The sequence below is a fragment of the Malania oleifera genome, chromosome 2 (genome assembly GCF_029873635.1).
Source record: "Malania oleifera isolate guangnan ecotype guangnan chromosome 2, ASM2987363v1, whole genome shotgun sequence".
NCBI lineage: Eukaryota > Viridiplantae > Streptophyta > Magnoliopsida > Santalales > Ximeniaceae > Malania > Malania oleifera.
The window spans coordinates 33,952,436-33,971,710 of NC_080418.1; the positions used below are offsets into that span (position 1 = coordinate 33,952,436).

A 19,275-nucleotide genomic window follows, 5' to 3' on the forward strand; every position below is an offset into this window, starting at 1 on the left:
GATCTTAAATTTTGGCAATAGTACTATTTTTGTCACTAAGAAGAGGTTTGCCAGATCAACGGAACCGAACACATTGGTCCTTTCAATGGTTTTCAGGCACTCTTTGAGTACATCTTAGCGATGCTTGGTTTCATATTTGCTTGCCTCTGCATTTACAGCCACTATCAGAGGTACTTCAATCGTTGGAAACCCTAGGAATGGTGCAGTTGGAATGAATGTGGCCATATTTGGTGGTGGACCTTTTGTGACAATTGGTGACAACTGGCGGTGGCTTGGACGTCTGTCTATGAACTGGGGTGAACCCCGGAGGATTGGTGGGATCTGAATTTTCCTCTTCATCTCGTAATTGCACCACTTTTCCTTCATTTAATAACAAATCCAAGATCTTACTCATTTTTTCATTCAACTCCTTCTGCCCTTGTTCAAGGCCCATAATTATGCTTTCCACATGTTCGACCATAATTCTTGTCTTTCTTCTGGTATTATATGGGTGAGTGGAGGCCGCAATTTTTGCAGTCTAGCTTTACTCCTTGCTTCTTCTTACTCTTTGTACAGAAAACTTTCTTTTAGTGCATGAATGCGTTATGCCAATGGATATGCAAGGCATGAATTAAGTTAATGCAGAGGTATATAAAAAAACATTCATGAACATGTATGCAACCTATTGTACTTTAACCAAGGTTCTTGGAAAAGATCATCATTTCATACAAAAAACTTCTTAAAAGTGGCATCTCCGTGCAATATTTTCAAAAATACCAAAAGAATTAACTGAATTAAACAGATCTTGGATTTGAAATCCCTAGCTTGCCCCTAATTGAGCTGCTTGTGCCTTCCTGAGCTAACTTTGGCTGTTGAGGCCTAGTACTAGCCATATATTCCATTGCAAGGCTTGATATTTGGCTTCCCAATAGCTTGCCTTTGTTACACATGACTCTAACTTATCCAAAACTTGGTTGTATGTATCCCCTCTGTTTATCCCACTGATGCTAAAGCTCCTGTATGTAGAGGGATTTTTCTTTAATTTCAGCTCTGGTGCCTTCTATCATCTGAGATTTCCCGTTGAGGGCTGCTTGAAGTGATTGCCTTTCCTTTCTCAGGGCCACTACCTCTTCCTTTGATTGCATGTACCGAGTTCTCTGCCACTTGACTTCTCTACGATAGCAGGCAACCAAATCCTCCTCCCTTTGCTTTGTATGCGAGTCCACCATTACTGCTTCTATGGCGCCTTCTTTTGTTAGGCTTAGATCCTTTTGCAACTTCATCTGCGGGCATCCTCTTGGTGATTCGGCATAAAGGACAAGGGCTCCTGAAATCTCTTTGAGTCAAGGGTTTACTTGGTTAATACACCATTCTTCGTAGCCCTCTTGATTTGCAATAATTCTATTACTTGGGTCCACTAGGTGCATATGTTTCTAAGCTACCACAAACATCCTGGCTTGTTTTTGAGCATCCGCTGCTTCATACGCGAAGTCTGATTCTTCCAATCCATGAGTCATTAGCACAAACTGAGTTGCCCCCACTTACCTCCTGACCATTAAAGGTGCATATGCTATGCCTCTCCATGGGCCTAGTAGCAGGACCTATGGGAGGTTTCCACATTGGTATACCATGTTGGAATGGTCCATCCATGGAGCCTGCAAAACCAACCCCGAATCAACCAAATTGTGTAGCTTTGCATTCCATTTGGGCTTGCCATACTGTTCCTTCCATTAGTTCTCCTCAAACTCAGCCAGAGGGATCCGAATTGCTGAGAAAAATGTTATGGAAACATCCTTGGTTAGGTGATAAGTGGCTTACAATCCAAAAATATAGTAGTGGCACGTAGCATCTTAAACGTTCTCTCCTCTTGACTTAGCAATTTTTGAGGGATCGAAAGGTTTTCTGCCAAGATATCATGACCGTGTTGATTCCGCCTTGTATTTGTGCAATAAAAGAAATAGTAGCCTGATCAATGGTGCCCAGCTCCATTGGAAATATGATCAAACCGTAAATGGCCAGTGCCATCTTGCGCATCTGATGCTCTTCCTTCACTTCTTTTTCCATTAGTCCTTTCAACTACTTCCAAGAGATTTTTTAGATTTCAACACCTTCCCCTGAGAGTTTTTTCTGAACTTTGACTCCAATAGCATCATACTGCTCCTTTAATAAAAGGACACTAGAGTCATGCACATAAGTCTTATATGGCGTTTGTAGCTTAACCAGGTGCAAGAGTGAGGCGTACTCCTCAATGGTTGGGGTCAGGTCAACCCTGTCCATTGTAAAGCAGTGGAATGGCGGATTCAAGAACTCAACTAATGCTTTTATGGTGTGGATGTTCACTGATACATGCAACAAGAACCCGACGTGCCCATACGCCTAGGAGAATTTTAAATGGTGTGCGGAAGACCATTCTTTCCAGATAACTTTGAGTTCATCTAGTGAATTGGATCTTGTGTTAATGTTGATCCGAGATGGTAACTCAAAGACGGATCCCCGATTAAGGCTGTCACCCCATTTGTTTTGCAGACTTTCAGAATATAGTTGCACTACGGACTCCATTTCCATGAATGACTCGAATCTCTTCTGAAACCTTGGCAAAGTATACTGGATGCCTACATGGATGCAATATGTCAGTAAATGCATTATACAATTCAAAGCGATACGTACAAACATGAGACCACACTGAGGAGGATGGAGCTTTTGTCCCAACCCGAGGTAAGTATATAATTAGGATTCTCTGAGACTCTATCCTAGGCAAAGGATTCTGGGTGATCATTTGTGGTTAGGCTCTATTCCTTATTGATGACAAGTCCCCAGATTGAACTTCAATCCTCCCCCATAGGGGTTCGGACAAAGCTCGCATTGAGTGAAGTGGTTCACAGGTCCCATCAAGCTCTGCCACAAAGGGACTGATACTATTACACTCCTATCTAATCTTGGCAGGGAAAGCCCGGGTATAAAGTGTGCACAAGTGTCAGAACTCATCAGTTCAACCTAATGCCTTTACCCCATATTCATCCACATGCTTATTTAAACACAATATTCACAAGTAATCTCATGCTTAATAAAACAGTAAAGGAAACAAAGTATCATGCTTATTCAAAGTATTCACAATCAATCATATGCTTAACAAAGTATTAATCGCATGCTTATTTGAATAACCATGGAAGCAACAAATGTAATCAAATATTAACACATGTACAAAATATGGGTGAGAAATCAAAAGGGCTTATTATATTTTAAATTGAGATAACTCTTAATTAATTACTGGCTTGACTCTCAAAGTCGCCAGCGAAGTCGCTATCGTGACGCTCCGGAACGCGAACTGGATGAGAGGTGGTTTTAAAATGATATTTTCGTGGAAAACATGGTGTAATGAAGTCACCACTAACCTTTTAGTATGGTTAGAGCACTTGATTTCTACCCAACTAAGGGTAGAATCGGTATACATTGCCAGAGCTGGGTTCGGGAATTCGGTTACGTGAGGGGAAGGTATTAACACCCCCTACATGCCCGTTCTACGAACGGTACCTAATTAATTGAAAATTATCCCACGAGTCAAATGTAATAAGCCTTTGAAATTACTCCCTTTCAAAAATTGTACAAAATAGATACAATATAAGTACTCCCTCAGAATCAAGACATATTGTACTCCGAAAAGCTCATGCCTCCTTTTAAAATCATTGAAATTGGAAAATCGAAAAAATATGTTATAAAAATACGCTCCCAAGCTTTTTAGAAATTTGTAGGATTTTTCTAAGCAAGGAATAATATATATTTTGGAACCTTGGGAGGTTTTTTGGACTCATTCGGGATGAAAACAATTTTTTGGACTTCAAAAATATTTTTATGATTTTTCCATGATTTTTTTCTTATTTTTTGTGATTTTTATAAGTGCAAAAAACATTATTCTAGCCTCAAAATATTTTTTTTTGTGAATTTTGGCAAGTTTCTCTGATTTTGTAAACCTTTTTTATTTTTCCTGAATAACTAAATAACAAAAAAGTAATTAAGGCAAAATCTATTAAAGTTTGAGTTTAAAAATATTTTTAAAATTTTCTCCTGACTTTTTCTAAATTTTTTTGTGATTTTTTTTTGAATTTTTTACAAATTTTTATAAATTTTTGTGAATCTTTAAAACATTAAAAACAAATAAAATAAAAAAATAAGAAGAACTTGTGGAAATTGGTTCAAGGGGGAAAAACATGTCAAATTTTGATCGGTCTAGGGGAACCGATTTAAGGTCTAGTCAAGACCACTCGGAGGCTGGGCTACATGCCCTAAGCGGATAGGTGGATCACATGTGCCTCGGATCGAACATGTGGCCAAATCATGGTCACTGATCTAAGGGAGCAATTAGACGACTTCAAATGAGCCACGTGGGGTTGTGCAGATATAGAGGCAGGGACGCCAGGTGTGGCGGATTGGGTGGTGGAGCGGAATTTGAAGAAACACGTGCCCCGAGATGATTGTGGCTATTGATGAGGATAGGCAATCCAACGATAGCAGTGAGGCATGCACGGACCGCTGAGATGGCCGAATCTGGACCGCGTGGAGTTGTTCAAATCGAATGGTGGATGATGGTGGTACACAGATTGCTGATGTGGCGGGATCCTCGATGTTCAAAGGAAGCACAAGATAGATGGCCAGGATTTGGCCGCGTACGATTCTGATCATGTGGAAATGGAGGTGCCACATGTCACATGGCGGGTGGAAGAGTTGCCCTTCATCAGTTCTTCTGACACGAAGTGACCTTGGCCATTGGTGGAGATCAGAGATCCAACAGACATGGAGGGATTTCGAACTCAGCTTGATCGGATGGACCGAAACAAGCCACATGCTTGAATTCTGCGACTTCAAGGCTTAAGATACCTAAGCCAAAATTTTTGTGCTTCTCTCATTTTCCTCTCTCTCTCTCTCTCTCTCTCTCTCTGTGAACAAAGGTTCCTCTGAAACCCTAGCCCTTGTTCTTTCTCTCTCCCCTCTGGTGTTTGAATGCATAGAAACCCTTGGGTTTTCCTCACCTTCTCCTTCCGTTCTTCTGCGAAATAGAAACCCTAGTCTTTGCCACTCACTCCCTTTCTTCCACTAATCTTTCTTCTCTCCTTATTCTTATCAGCCACATACAAACAGGAAGAAACCCACCCCATGTTCTCTAGAGCTCTTCATAAATGGACTCTCTCCGAAGCCCTCCACTATTTCTTTCTCTTGTTCCTGTACTTCAAGTGACCTAAAACCCTAGTCCGTTCTCTGTGTGAAGGCTGTTGAAGCTCCTATCAACTTGAAGAATGGTTTGATTCGAAAACCTGAGGGAGAGTTGATCCGAATCTAGGCGAGATGGACTTGCTTCGGACCGAACCTCCAACTATAGATAAGAGCAATCTCACTCTATCCTTCTTTCTTCCTTTCTTGATAAAGTGTGCATTATTTGAAGGTGATGATGTTCAAATTTTTTTGATTGGAATACAGGATGTGATGTATTGTGTTCTAGTTGATTATGTTAGAGTCTTATATTGAAGTTTCTGGTTTGTCATGGTTAAGATTAGGTTTCGGGGTCGAGAGTGTAGACGAGTCAACTCACCTTCGGCTCGATGAGTGAGTGAGGGTTAACTCATGTGAGCCAACTCGATGAGTTGTGTGAACTCAGGTGACCCTGAGTGAGTCTGACTTTGGACGTGTTGGGTCCAGGTGTGTGGACTCAATTTTGGGTTTCAGGTGAAACAAAGTGGGCTTGGGTTAGAATTTTTAAAACGAGCTTGGGTTTAATTTGAAAATGGGTTTGGTTTTAAAAGTGGTTTGGGCCGGTTAAAAATGCAGGTGGGCTTCAAAGGTTTTAAAATGGTATCGGGACTTAGATATGCGAATGGGCTTGGGGGCTAGAAATTTTAAAACGGGCTTTGGCTTTATTTCAAAAGGGCTTGGGGTAAATTTTTCAAATGGGTTTCAGGGGTTAAAGTTTTCAAATGAGCTTGGGTTAGATTAAAAAAAATAAAAGAAAAAGCTGACCTAGGGTTATTTTTCAAAAAAAAAACAAAACGGGCTTATGGTTGTTTTTATAAATGGGCTTGGTTTGAGTAAGTTTTTTTTTTAAAAAAAAATGGGCTTCAGGGTATTTAAAAAAAGAAAAGCAAAAAAGATGGGCTTGTTGGTTTTTTTTTTTTTTTTCAAAGGTGGGTTTTGATTTCAGTGTGGGTTTGGTGGTTTGTACTAGGTTTAAAAGACTCGAACCTGAATTTGGGTTCGAGTTCATGGGTGCTATGAACTCAGGTTCACATACGAACCTAAACCTCAGAAAAAGGGGGGGGGGGACACCTGCATTCAAACTTATTTCACAATAATCACATGAATTGAATGATCTAAGAAGTGGGGATTTAGAATCTTACCCTAATCCTTTCCTCCTCCTGTCTTCCTCTCCACTGGGCGAGTGCCCGGATGCTTACTCAGAAAAGGCTTCTAAGCTTCTGTCTTTCTTTATAAACTGCAATCCTGCTCCCGATTTCTGAATTTTTGCTTCTATCTTTTTTTGCTTCTCTGCCCTCTCCAATTTGGCAGAGTTTCCTTCTTTCTGGTTTTCCTCTCTAACTTCTTAATCTTTGTAGAGTTTCTTTAACTCTCAATTTTTCCTCTCCTCTCTTTCTCTCCTCAATTTTACAGAGTTTCTCTAATGCTCTGCTTGTAGTTCCCGCAGAGTCTCTCTAATTATCTAACTCACTTTTCTCTCAATTTGGTAGGGTGTTGCTCTTTGTGTTTGTGTTTTCAGCTACTGTGCGAGCCTCTCTATTTATAGGGAGGCTGAGGGGGCGATTTGGCACCAAGTTTTCCCTTCTAACAGATTTCCCTACACTGGCAGGGAATATTTTATTCTCCCCATGTGATTTCATCTTTATTTTATTTTATTTTTTAATTTTTGTTGCTAACTATTTGTGTTATTCCTCTCCTCTGTGTGTAGGTGATTTGAGGGATGCCCTCAAATATAGTTGTTGGCAGCAGGGGATTGGAGGTCCTAGTGTTTATTAGTTTTGTAATTTTCTTTTTTCATGTAATTTATGCTTTTTGATGTACCCTCGAGTTCATTTTCTTGCAACATTCTTTTGTACACTTCCACTTTCTTTTCCTTGTATTTTTATTTTCATTGAACTTTCTGTATTTTTGCATTTTAACTCCCTGTATTGGATGTACCCCCGTACCCTTTTGTCTACAACCTCTATTTGAACACCTTTGTGTATTTATAGTGTGCTTTTGCATTTTATTGCTCCTGTAATATTTTGTTGACTTTGGTGTAATCCCAAGAGCAGGGGGGGTTGAATTGGTATTTTAAAAAGTAATCCCCTAGGTTAATAAACCAGTAGCAGTATTACACAAACCGAAGGTCAATCTAGTGTGGATAAAATAAATCAATGTATATTCAGCGAAAATTAAACTGCACAAGCAATCTAACTAAGCATGCACAATAAATCTGTAAGGAGAGATGACACCATATATGTTATCGAGGTTCAACAAACTGCCTACGTCCCTGCCTTGACTCACCAGTACAAGGATTGCACTAAAGCTCACGTAATGGGTGGAGCTGCACCTGAATACAGCTAGGTCTATTAGTACAGGGCTGATCTCAACCTTTACTACCAATTCTTTCAGGCTAGATTACCACACCCTTAGGCCACGCTTGGAATACAACCAATATTCAAAACAAGATGCGTACAAATATTATGCTTCTCAATCAAGCAGATTTGCACCAGTAATAATCAAGCCACACCAATAATGTATGAATAATAAGATCAATGGTATATATGTGCAATCAACACTCAAAGTGAAGATTATCTCAAATTTAAGCACAAGAGTGTATCTACAAGCTAATCTTTGAAACTATGTTTAGATAAAAATCTCAATCACAGTTTTAGGGTTTCAAAGATTTGTACCAAAAGTAATATGAATATCTCAAAAAATATTTTCTCAATATCAAAGTGCAGGGAGATATTCAAATATGAGCTTGTAAAACAATTTTTGTACACAAAAAAATATGAGCTAAGGTGTCTTACAATATGAGTGCAAAAACCCACAAGCTCTAAGTTTTCCCACTCAAAAGATTTATTAAATTAAATCTAGAGGGAAAACAAAGCTCAACCCTCAAACCAAAAATCAACAATGTAATGAACAAATGAGGGTTTCTAGAAATAGCACATAATGAATAATACACTCACAAGGCTAGATTTCTCAAAGGAATGGTAGTATGTGAGTGTATAGGGCTTGTTTGAGAAAATACAGCTTAGGAAATTTCAGAGAATTTTTGCTTAATCAATGTGGTAAATTACTTCCTAATCCAAGCAAATGAACCCCTATATATAGAGAAGGTTAAAATTATAACCATTGGGGATACACATGGTATTATTAAATTTGTTTTAAAATTGTTTAGGAAAATTAACCCTGTTTAACTTCAAATAACCATGGTAAAAAATGAACAATCCGAGAGTTTCAGTCGACCGAGTTATAGGTTAAGTCGCCCGAACAGACAGAAAAGAAAAATGTAATTTTGAACTTCGGGTACCTGAATAAGGGTTCAGTCTGAATTTGAACATTCGATCGCCTAGGGTTATTTTGAACGTAAAGTTCGGGTGCCCGAGTTGGTGGAAAAGGTAAGGGTATACGTTCGTTTGATCGAGGACAGTGAAGTCCTTTTTGGTTCGATCGTCGGAAGTTAGGTCAACTATTTGACCATTCAATGGTTCGGTCGATCGAGGTGTTTTGAACACCAAGGTTCAATCACTCGAAACCCTATTCTTTTAGCCTTTTAAGTCTTGTTTTTATTCAATTGATTCCCCTGATATTATATGTGATTTTGGGACTATCCTAAGTGTACATGCAAGGACCTAGTGTATTTTTTAAGGTTTTAGGCATTTTAACTTAACCTAAAAAACCTGGCGTTAGTCGAAGTCTTGTCTAAGTCTCTCGATTTCCAACTGATGTGTAGGTACCTAGGGTCATTCTAAGTCCTTTGAGCTTATTAATTCCTACATGCATGATATGCAATAATTATTATAGACCTTTCCTATATTACTATTACAGACCCGAAATGAATATAATATACAATTACAACAAGTGAACCTTCTGGGTCTTCTTTTGCTTCAAGATAACATGTGCCATCATACGATTTTACTAATATAAACCTGCACACAAACTTGAAAAACATTAAATACTAGAGTATTTATCGTAATCAAAACTGGGTATGACATATAAGGTCAACATATTTCCTATGTATTTGCACCTCACGTGTGCACACATGCCCACCCCCTTTTCTGAATAAAGTGTGCCCTCATTTATTTCTTTCAAGCTTGACCTTGCCTAAGAATGCTAGGTAATAAAATATGATTTTAAGACTTTAATCAAAATCCCTGGTTTCAAGATTAGATGAATAGATTTGAAAAAGACTCACTTTTAAAATCCAAGAAAAATTAAGCAACTCGAAAGAAGAAATAAAGGACTCAATTTAAGATTTAAGACTCAATTTCAAGATTTTAGAAATTCAATTTTCAAAAAGAAATAAAGGACTCAATTTACGATCTAAGACTTGAATTTAAGAGATTCAGTTTTCAAAAGGACTCAATTTACGCACTAAAACTCAAATTTAAGATTTAAAAAACTCGATTTCAAGATTTAGGGAATTTTTCAACTTTTAAAATTTAAAGCCAAAAGGACTTGATTTTTGGAAACACCAAACCTATTTCACAAAACCTATCCTAAAAGAAGGACTCAAGTTTCGAAGAAGACTTAATTGAAAATAACCAGGACCCTTATCTGAACCAGAACACTAGGGTTTGATCCGGCTTAACATCAGTTTTATTATACGAGGCCTTCTCAGGATAAGCTGGTTAAAATTGGGGTGTCTACATGGCTATTTACAGGTCTTCACCTAATGACCAATTGACATCCCTGATGACTAGGTAGCCTTCTATCGCTAACGACTTGGTGACCTCTCTCATATGGTTAAATAATTGTCATTCTTCAAGTTTGGTGACAAGTTATGTGCCACTTGGATTATTGTCACATGCCTAGACAATGTTAGTCATACTCTAAGGTGTGCATAAAGATGGACGAATAGTGCCCCCATGACTGCTCCATTTAGTTGCACTTAATGTTTATAAATGAGCAGTCATAATACATTTTTTTTTTCAACCTAAAATATAATACATATTACATCATTATATTTATGGGTTGAATAAGTTCCTAATCGGTCAATTTATGTATATCTATGGGTAATGTCCCCCGAGCATGTTGTATTTGGAGCATATTTTGACCAATCAAGAGTGAAAGATAAAACATAGTCACCTTATACATAATTAGCGCTAGGCTAATGAATAGACCTCGCTTGATTCAATGTTTTGCGATGAGTTTAACAATCTCCAATTTAATCTTGAGGTTGTCCCTTTTTTAAAGAGCATCTTGAACTTTGGTGAGCTTCGAGTCCTCGACCATATAAAAATTCCTAAAATATTTATGTTTGGTTAAGTTAAATTCTTGCTCTTCCTTAATATGTTGGACTACCATGGGGCCTTTGTTGACCTTATAGGTCATACGTAGTTTTGATTATGACAAATATTCCGGTATTTAATGTCTATCAAGTTTGTGTGCAGGTTCATATTAGCAATATCGTATGATGACACATGTTATTTTGAAACAAAAGAAGACTCAGAAGATTCACTTGTTGTAATTTTATATTATGTTCATTTCGGGTCTGTAATAGTAATATAGGAAAGGTCTGTAATAATTATTGCATATCATGCATGTAGGAATTAATAAGCTCAAAGGCCTCAGAATGACCCTAGGTCCCTACACATCACTTGGAAATCGAGAGACCTTAGACATGACTTGGTCGACTGACGCCAGTTTTTTTAGGCTTAGTCAAAGACCCTTGACCTTAGAAAAGACCTTAAGTCCTTGTACTTACACGTAAAATTGTCCTTGAGATCACATATAATATCAGGGGAATCAACTGAATTAAATCAGGACTTAAAGGGCTAAATCAAAAGGATTTCGGGCGACCAAACTAGGCACTTTAAATTGCCTCGGGCGACCAAACCATTGAAAGGTCAAACAGTTGACCAAACTTCGAGCGACTGAACTGAAAAAGGGCACCATCGTCCTCCGTCAACCGAACGTCGATTCTTACATTTTCCACCAACTTGGCAGCCCGAACTCTCATGTTCAAAACTACCTTGGGCTACCAAATGTTCAAGTTTGGTAAATCGAACTTGATACCGGGAGACCGAATCGTGGTCTTTTGGAAAATTGCTTTGGTTCAGCAAACCGTCCTTTTTTTATGGGCACCTGAACTTCAAAAACGTACTTTTTCAACTGTGTCTATTCGGGCGACCGAACCACAAGTCAGGCACCCGAAACTCTCGGGTTGTTCATTTTTTTTACCGTGGTTATTTTAAGTTAAACAGGATTAATTTTCCTAAACAGTTTTAAAACAAATTTAATAATACCCTGTGTATTCCCAATGGTTATAATTTTAACCTTTTCTATATATAGGGGTTCATTTTCTTGAATTAGGAAGTAATTAGCACATTAATTAAGCAAAAATTCTTTGAAATTTTCTAAGCCCTATTTTCTCATACGAGCCCTATACACTCATATATTACCATTCCTTTGAGAAATCTAGCCTTGTGAGTGTGTCATTCATTGTGTGCTATTGCTAGAAAACCTCATTTGTTCATTACATTGTTGATTTTTGGATTAAGGGTTGAGCTTTGTTTTCCCTCCAGATTTAATTTAATAAATCTTTTTAGTGGGGAAACTTAGAGCTTGTGGGTCTTTGCACTCATCTTGCAAGACACCTTAGCTCATATTTTTGTTTGTGCAAAAATCATTTTACAAGTTCAGATTTGAATATCTTCTTGTACTTTGATATTAAGAAAATATTTTTTGAGATATTCATATTACTCTTGGTACAAATCTTTGAAACCCTAAAACTGTAATTGAGATTTTTATCTAAACATAGTTTCAAAGATACAGTCTTGTGCTTAAATTTGAGATAATCTTTACTTTGAGTGTTGATTGCACATATACACCATTGAGTTTATTATTCATACATTATTGGTGTGGTTTGATTATTACTGGTGCAAATCTTCTTGATTAAGAAGCATAATATTTGTACGCATCTTGTATTAAATATTGGTTGTATTCTAGGCGTGGCCTGAGGGGGCGGTATTCCATTCCGGAAGGATTGGTTATAAAGGTTGAGATTAGCTATGTACTAATTGACTTGGTTGTATTCGGGTGCCGCTCCACCCGTTAAGTGAGCTTTAGTGTAATCCTTATGCTGGTGAGCTAAGGTGGGGATGTAGGCAGTTTCCTGAACCTCGATAACGTGTCTGGTGTCATCTCTCCTTATAGCTTTATTGTGCATGCTTAATTAGATTACTTGTGTAGTTTAATTTCCGCTAAATATACGTTGATTTATTTTATCTGTACTAGATTGACCTTAGGTTTGTGTAATACTGCTATTGGTTAATTGACCTAGGGGATTAATTTTTAAAATACCAATTCACCCCCCTCTTGAGATTGCACCAAAGTTAATAGCCTTCATGATGTTGGCCGATGGAGGGATCGACCTCTTCAACCTTTTCTATATAATCAACTAATAAATTGTTCTTATGATCTTTATGGTTGATATTATCTGTAATCATAGCCTATTGTCCGCCCATCCATGCTGTTGAGTCTGGTTGAAATCATCACAGGCGATGCTTCGATCAAAAGGAGATTATGGGGTGAAATTTTGCAAAAAAGTTAGGTTGTCCAAATCCATCACAATAGTCTTTGGCGATGTTTCAATTACTTCCATAAAATGAATGACTATTGGTGAGTTGCAGCAAGGGTTTTCCTTGAGCCTTTCTATGATCCTTCAATTGCTGAGCATGTCCTTTTCCTATGCTCTCCATCCAAGACCTAATGTCGTCTTGAAATCATCCATGATTGTCTTCATTATAGTCACTACCTCATGGGAAGTTTGAGAGGTTTCATGAAAACTCTCTTTGACAAAATGTTGTTGAATCGTTACTAAATCGGCATCAGTAGTCAGGTTAATCTTGACGATATTGTGTTTTTGATTTATACCTATGGTAACTGGTAGCATAATTTCTTGTGGATGTGTGAAATTATTTTTTCAAACATTTAGATGCCAAACTGGGAATTTAGGAATTTGTTAAATGTGGAGGTGGAAATAGACTCGTTATGCTAAACCCCATTAGAGGTACAATGATATGGTTAGTGAGACTCATAGACATTGTAGAAGGGTGGGGGGGGGGGGGGAAGAGGGAGGTAAAAAAACTCAAATTAGAAGAGGTAAGGAGAGAGGGAGAGAGAGAGGTGGGCTAGTTATAGTATATGTATAACTTGGTTGAGAGATGCTTACAAGATAAATTAGGGGTGAGCATAATTTAGTTAAAACCGAATTAATCGAGTTTGTTTGGTTTGATTAAAAGTTTATTCAATTTAGTTTGTTTTTCATTTTCATTGAATATTGGTTTTGAGTTAGGTTTTTGAGTTCAGTTAACCGAATTAACCGAATAGTCTAAATTAATAATAAATAATTATATATATTGTATTAAAATATTTTATATATTATATATATACACAAAAAATATATATATATTTTATATATTATATATATTAAAAAAATTTATTTTATATATGTATATATTAAAACATTAAATTGGTTAATTAATTTAACCGAAATTCGGTTCAGTCAATATTGAGTTTGGTTAATATAGAATTTCGATTCAGTTCAACTAATGAGATTTTTTAACCATTTTTTTTCGATTCATTAATTGAACCAACTGAATGCTCACCCCTAAGATAAATCATACACCTATTTATACCCATTCCAAGTCAAAATTGGAATTATAATTGAAACCTAAATCCTGCCCTATTACAACTGCAATAACAGCAAAACCAAACCCTAAGTCCCACTAGGTGAGGTTGGTTACATGAATTATTTTCTACCAATTTATGCTATCATGGATAATTTCTTTCGACAAATTCAGGGTGATTAATTAAATCCTTACTTACTATCTTATTCCATATTATTTTAGGTCTACCCTTACCCTTCTACTACCCCTCACAATAACTAACTCGTTTTTCCTTATTGGCACACTACATGACTTATGTTGTAAGTGTCCAAATCATCTAAATCGCCCCTCCCTTATCTTATCTTCTACATGAGTTATGCTTAATTTACTACGAATGTGTTCATCTTTAATTTATCTTTCAATGCTATACCATTCATCCATCTAAACATTTTCATCTCGACAACTTTCACTTTTTGGATATGTTATTTCTTAGTTGCCCAACATTCTGATCCATATAACATAGTTGGTCTTGTAATTGTCGTACAAAACTTTTCTTTTAAATTTTAGGAGTATTCTACAATCACAAGGCACACTTGAAGCACTTCTCAATTTTACCCAAGTATAAATTGAATAACACTTTCAATCATAATTTCAAGGAGTTATTAAACATTAAACAACATAATTATTGTAGTTGGCTCCTTATGGCCTTGCCTAGGTGGCTTTCTAAAGCTTTTCGCTTCATGACGAGACAACATCCTTGATGATTGGACAACCTTCTATTGCCCAACGATTAAGTGACCTCATTCTTTAGGTTTGGCGACAAGTAATTTGCCACTTGGGCGATTGCCACATGCGTGGGCTATGTTTTTTTTTTGGATTACGCACCGGGTATCCACGTGTCCGTTTTACAGTCTATGTGACTAATCCTGCGCCCCTTAAAGTTGACCCCACAACTCCAAAGGAAGGGTAAATTTAGGAGTTCAGGGGCGAAAATGAGTTCAGGAGGGTTTGAACACCTGACCTCATGAGAGGCACTCTCGCAACCCACACTACCACCTGAACCACTATGTTAGCCATACTCTAGGGTGTGCACAAAGATGACCCGAACAATGTGGATAGATTGAGCTCAATTTTGCCACATTTGACCCAAAGTAGAATATATTCTACTAAAGCCTCTCATTTATATAGAAAAGGATTCAAAAATTTTAAATAATATTTAACTCACGTTTGTATACACATATGCATGTGCAAGTAAATTAGGCATGAGCATGGCCTAATGAAAATAGGCAAGCCTTGAAAGGAGGTACAATTGCTAGAACCTAAGTCACTCAATTCAAAGAGAATAACTTAACATTGAATATAGATCTACCTCCATATACAAGTGCATGCACCTAAATAACAATGTGAATATAGGCATATATATATATATATATATATATATATTTTACATTTTAATAGTTCTAATTCAAGTTGACTTGCCCAATGTTCATGTCTAACATATTAATGTTTGACAAATTATAAAATTATAAAATTATTATCAACTATGAATAAAGTAAAAAGACATGTTAAGCGGAAGAGAGTATTTCCAAAAATATAAGAACTATAATATAAGTAGTAAGGCCGTGATGGTCGCGTCACAAAGCATTTCTGACACTTTGCTGGAAAAGTAGTAGTGTTGGTGTTGGGAACTTTTCCAAGGGGAATTAATCCACACCAACACTAAAAACAAGTTACAGTGTCTAATCAGCAGTAGACTGCAGCTGGGCAAAACTGAAACAGGGCGCTGTTACCACCTCTCCCTCGGGGAACTCTACCTTTGAGATGGAACTTATATGAATCAACCCTACCATCAGTCAGTTCCGCCTACGTACGTTTTCCCCAGAGTTATTCATGGTAAAATCAGAAAGCAATGCCTCCCCTGTTTCTCTCACTTTATTTCTTTCACATCTGCCCATTTATTCTTTGACAAGGCACAGAATCGGAAGAGGAGTTGTAAATTTAATAACCACATCGACATGTTTCCATCCATTGCTCTGTTTCCCTCATCTTTTTGCATGCTGATTCTTCCAACTTAGCAGCCACAACTGACAAATTTCGGGAAAGATAATGAGTAGAAGGAAAATTGGGCACATGCTTGATCATTTGATTTCTACCCCTTTATCTATCGCCGATCCTTTTGATTTTGTCCCTATACATTGGTAACTCTCATCGTTATCTTCCTTATCATCGATCTCTTGCAAGGTGGGGTCCCTCTGCTCGATCGCTCTTTTCATTTATTGTATCTAGCAACCCCTTCTGCACTCCTATACTCCTATATATACTCATACCCAAATTACATTCTTCTCAATCCGCATCTCAACAAGTCTTATCTTTAATTCATGGCAGATCCCCGGACTCTGTTCCTGTCCCTTCTCCTCACTGCTCTGTTTCTCGCTTCAGGCATTGCAGCTCAGGGTCCACCTTCCCCTGGCTACTTCCCAAGTTCCAAATTCCCTTCTCTCGACTTCCCTCAGGCCTTCAGTAACCGCTGGGGTCTTCAGCATCAAACTTTAGACCATGGCACATTGACCATCTGGCTAGACACCAGCTCAGGTCCAATGTTCTTACAATTAATCAAATAACTAGTCTCCTTTTTTTTTTTTTGAAGTTTGTTTGTTTGTTTTTTTTTTTTTTGAAATTTGTGCTATTGGCCATCTCAAATTAATTGTGATGACATACATCACTCTTTTGATGGAAAGCAGGAAGTGGGTTCAAGTCTCATGATTCATACGCTTCAGGATACTTCAGCGCAGCCATCAAGCTCCAACCTGGTTACACTGCAGGAGTGATTACGTCCTTCTATGTGAGAATTAAGCTCTATGTTTGATTAATTCATCAGTGTTAAATATTTCAGACAGGTAGTACATCTGGGTAGCATCCCGACTGGATACAAAAATATACTTATATCATACATAATCGTATAAATTTTATTACCATGTGTCTAATTGGATACCACTCTCGAGATACCGAATATTTTCCTTGGTTTGTAGAGTAATTGATATATGTAGAAAATTATGTAACACTGCAGCTTTCGAACAATGAAGCACACCCGGGAGACCATGATGAAGTGGACATTGAGTTCTTAGGGACAACGTTCGACAAGCCCTACACTCTGCAGACCAATGTGTACGTGAGAGGGAGTGGAGACGACGGCCGGAGAATAGGAAGAGAGATGAGGTTCCACCTCTGGTTCGATCCGACTCAAGATTTTCACAATTATGCTGTGCTGTGGTCCCCCAATGAGATCATGTCAGTTCCCTTAGCGTTCACCTATTTTTGAACTTTTGACCTTTTTAATGTTCATATTATTTTCAGCTTTTGTGCATGCATGCATATGCAGATCTTTTGGTGTTTTTGCCAAAAAAATATCATTTGGGGGCCACTTTGAACACGAATTAAACTATTTGGGGAGAGGTAAAGTTATGTGAGTTTAAATAAATCTCAATGTTAAATTTTGGGATAATAGTAAACTTTCACATATAAAAAAAAAAAAAATGCGGACTTTTCTTGAAATTTTAATAATCTTACTTAACCTTTTCAAGAATTCAAATAATCAAGAGAGAATATTTGATGACATTTAATTAATGATTTTATCTTTTTACTAAATAGTAGAGGAGACTTAATTAGTAGTAGTGTATTTTTAACAAATCTTAAGTGAAGTTTATGTAATTTTTAAAACTCATAAAGTATGTCCATGCCATTTTGTCGAGCTTTAATATAAAAGTCATCTGATTTTTTTGGTCACTTTGAAATAAAAAAAGTTATTATCTTTTACTCTAAATTTAATTTGACTCAAAAAACTCTTAATTCATAATTAATTTTGAAGAGATCATCCATGGCAGGCAAGATGTCAATTTAAAGGGCCAGGGTACCTGGCTTCTTTTTAAATCTCTTCTAGTCTGAATCAAGCTACTGTTTCTCGCAGGGGGGAATATCTTTGGCATTTTGCATATGCACAGTTCTCATATATATCTTGCACCTTTCCGCAAGAAAAAAAGACATGCTTAATTAATTTTCATTTTACAATATAATAAGAACATATTGATATGACATGGACACCGAAGCCCAAAATCAGCCGTGAACCATATGTACCACCAGTGTCTTCCATCCACAAACCCATTGCTTCTTCCCTTCTTCATGATACATGTATAAATATGCCATAATGCAATTATTAACATTGATTTTGACGCGTGATGTGGTTGATCCATCATCGGCAGATTCTTAGTGGACGACGTGCCTATCCGGCGGTACCCCAAGAAGAGTGATGCGACGTTTCCGACGAGGCCAATGTGGGTTTACGGGTCGATTTGGGACGCCTCGTCGTGGGCCACCGAGGACGGCAAGTACAAGGCCGATTACAGGTACCAACCCTTCGTGGGGAGCTACAGGAATTTCAAGGTGAGTGGGTGCGCCGGCTGGGGGTCGTGCCAGCCGCCGACGGTATCGCCGTCGTGGTCCGGCGGATTGAGCCAGCAGCAGTACCGGGCCATGGACTGGGTGCGCAGGAACTGCATGGCGTATGACTACTGTAGTGACTCGAGGAGGGACCATTCCCTTACACCTGAGTGCTAGAGTGTTGGGTCGGGTAGGACCCGACCCATGCATAACTGCATATACGTACGTCTATTTAGTAAGTTGCCCAATTATTATTACTGCCTTTGCTCGCCTTAAAAAGAAATGTAATAAAGAAAGAGAGGAAAAGAAAAAAGTGGGCTTGGGTTCGTGCATGGAGGCGTCTTGAGATGGATCCACTTGCAGAAAAACAGATGCAATGGTGGCTAGGCGTCCAAGCCTCCAAGAATTAAAGATTCAAGGGGAAAAAAAATATTGCTCTGGCAGTGTGTGTTTGTGAGAGAGAGAGAGAGAGAGGTCCCAAAGTGTTTGCAATGTTGTGTAATAAAATTTGCCTTTTCTAAATAATAAAACAGAGTGGTGGTTGTCTTGCAACTTGAAGGGCCGTGGCCCTTGTGTTGGGAATTGTGATTGTTTATTATTACATGCAAATTAAGGACCCTTGGAAAAAATTTCGCCCCCTGGAGACTTATATCCAAATTGAAGAAGATGTTAACTCATAAATCAAGGTGGAATATATTCATTTTAGGTTACAAAAATAGATTAAATATAGAAGTAACTAACAATTATTGTTGACATATAATTTTCAGATTAGGGTATTATAATTAAATTATTGAATATAATAAGCATGCATTCGAAAACGACCCAATCTGATTCATACAATAAAATATTAAAGATATAATATCTTTTATAAGATATTTATTTTAGTTAGTTTTCTTATCTTGTAATATTTATCATTCTTTAATTGTACAATTGTTTGACTTAATATGAATTTCTTAATTTAAGGAAACTTTTTTAATAGATTATAATTTCTTAAGAAGCTATCCATAAACTCTATAAT

At 37.5% G+C, this 19,275-nt stretch overlaps 1 protein-coding gene across 1 annotated transcript; it reads left to right on the forward strand.

Annotated features, from left to right (window-relative positions):
* Positions 1-15,555: 15,555 nt before the first annotated feature.
* On the forward strand, positions 15,556-18,809 carry LOC131149011 (probable xyloglucan endotransglucosylase/hydrolase protein 32). The gene is made up of 4 exons (XM_058099045.1): positions 15,556-16,415; positions 16,565-16,665; positions 16,891-17,111; positions 18,080-18,809. The coding sequence occupies exons 1-4, from the start codon at positions 16,202-16,204 to the stop codon at positions 18,432-18,434; spliced, it is 891 nt and encodes a 296-aa protein (XP_057955028.1). The 5' UTR covers positions 15,556-16,201; the 3' UTR covers positions 18,435-18,809.
* The last annotated feature ends 466 nt before the right edge of the window (positions 18,810-19,275 follow it).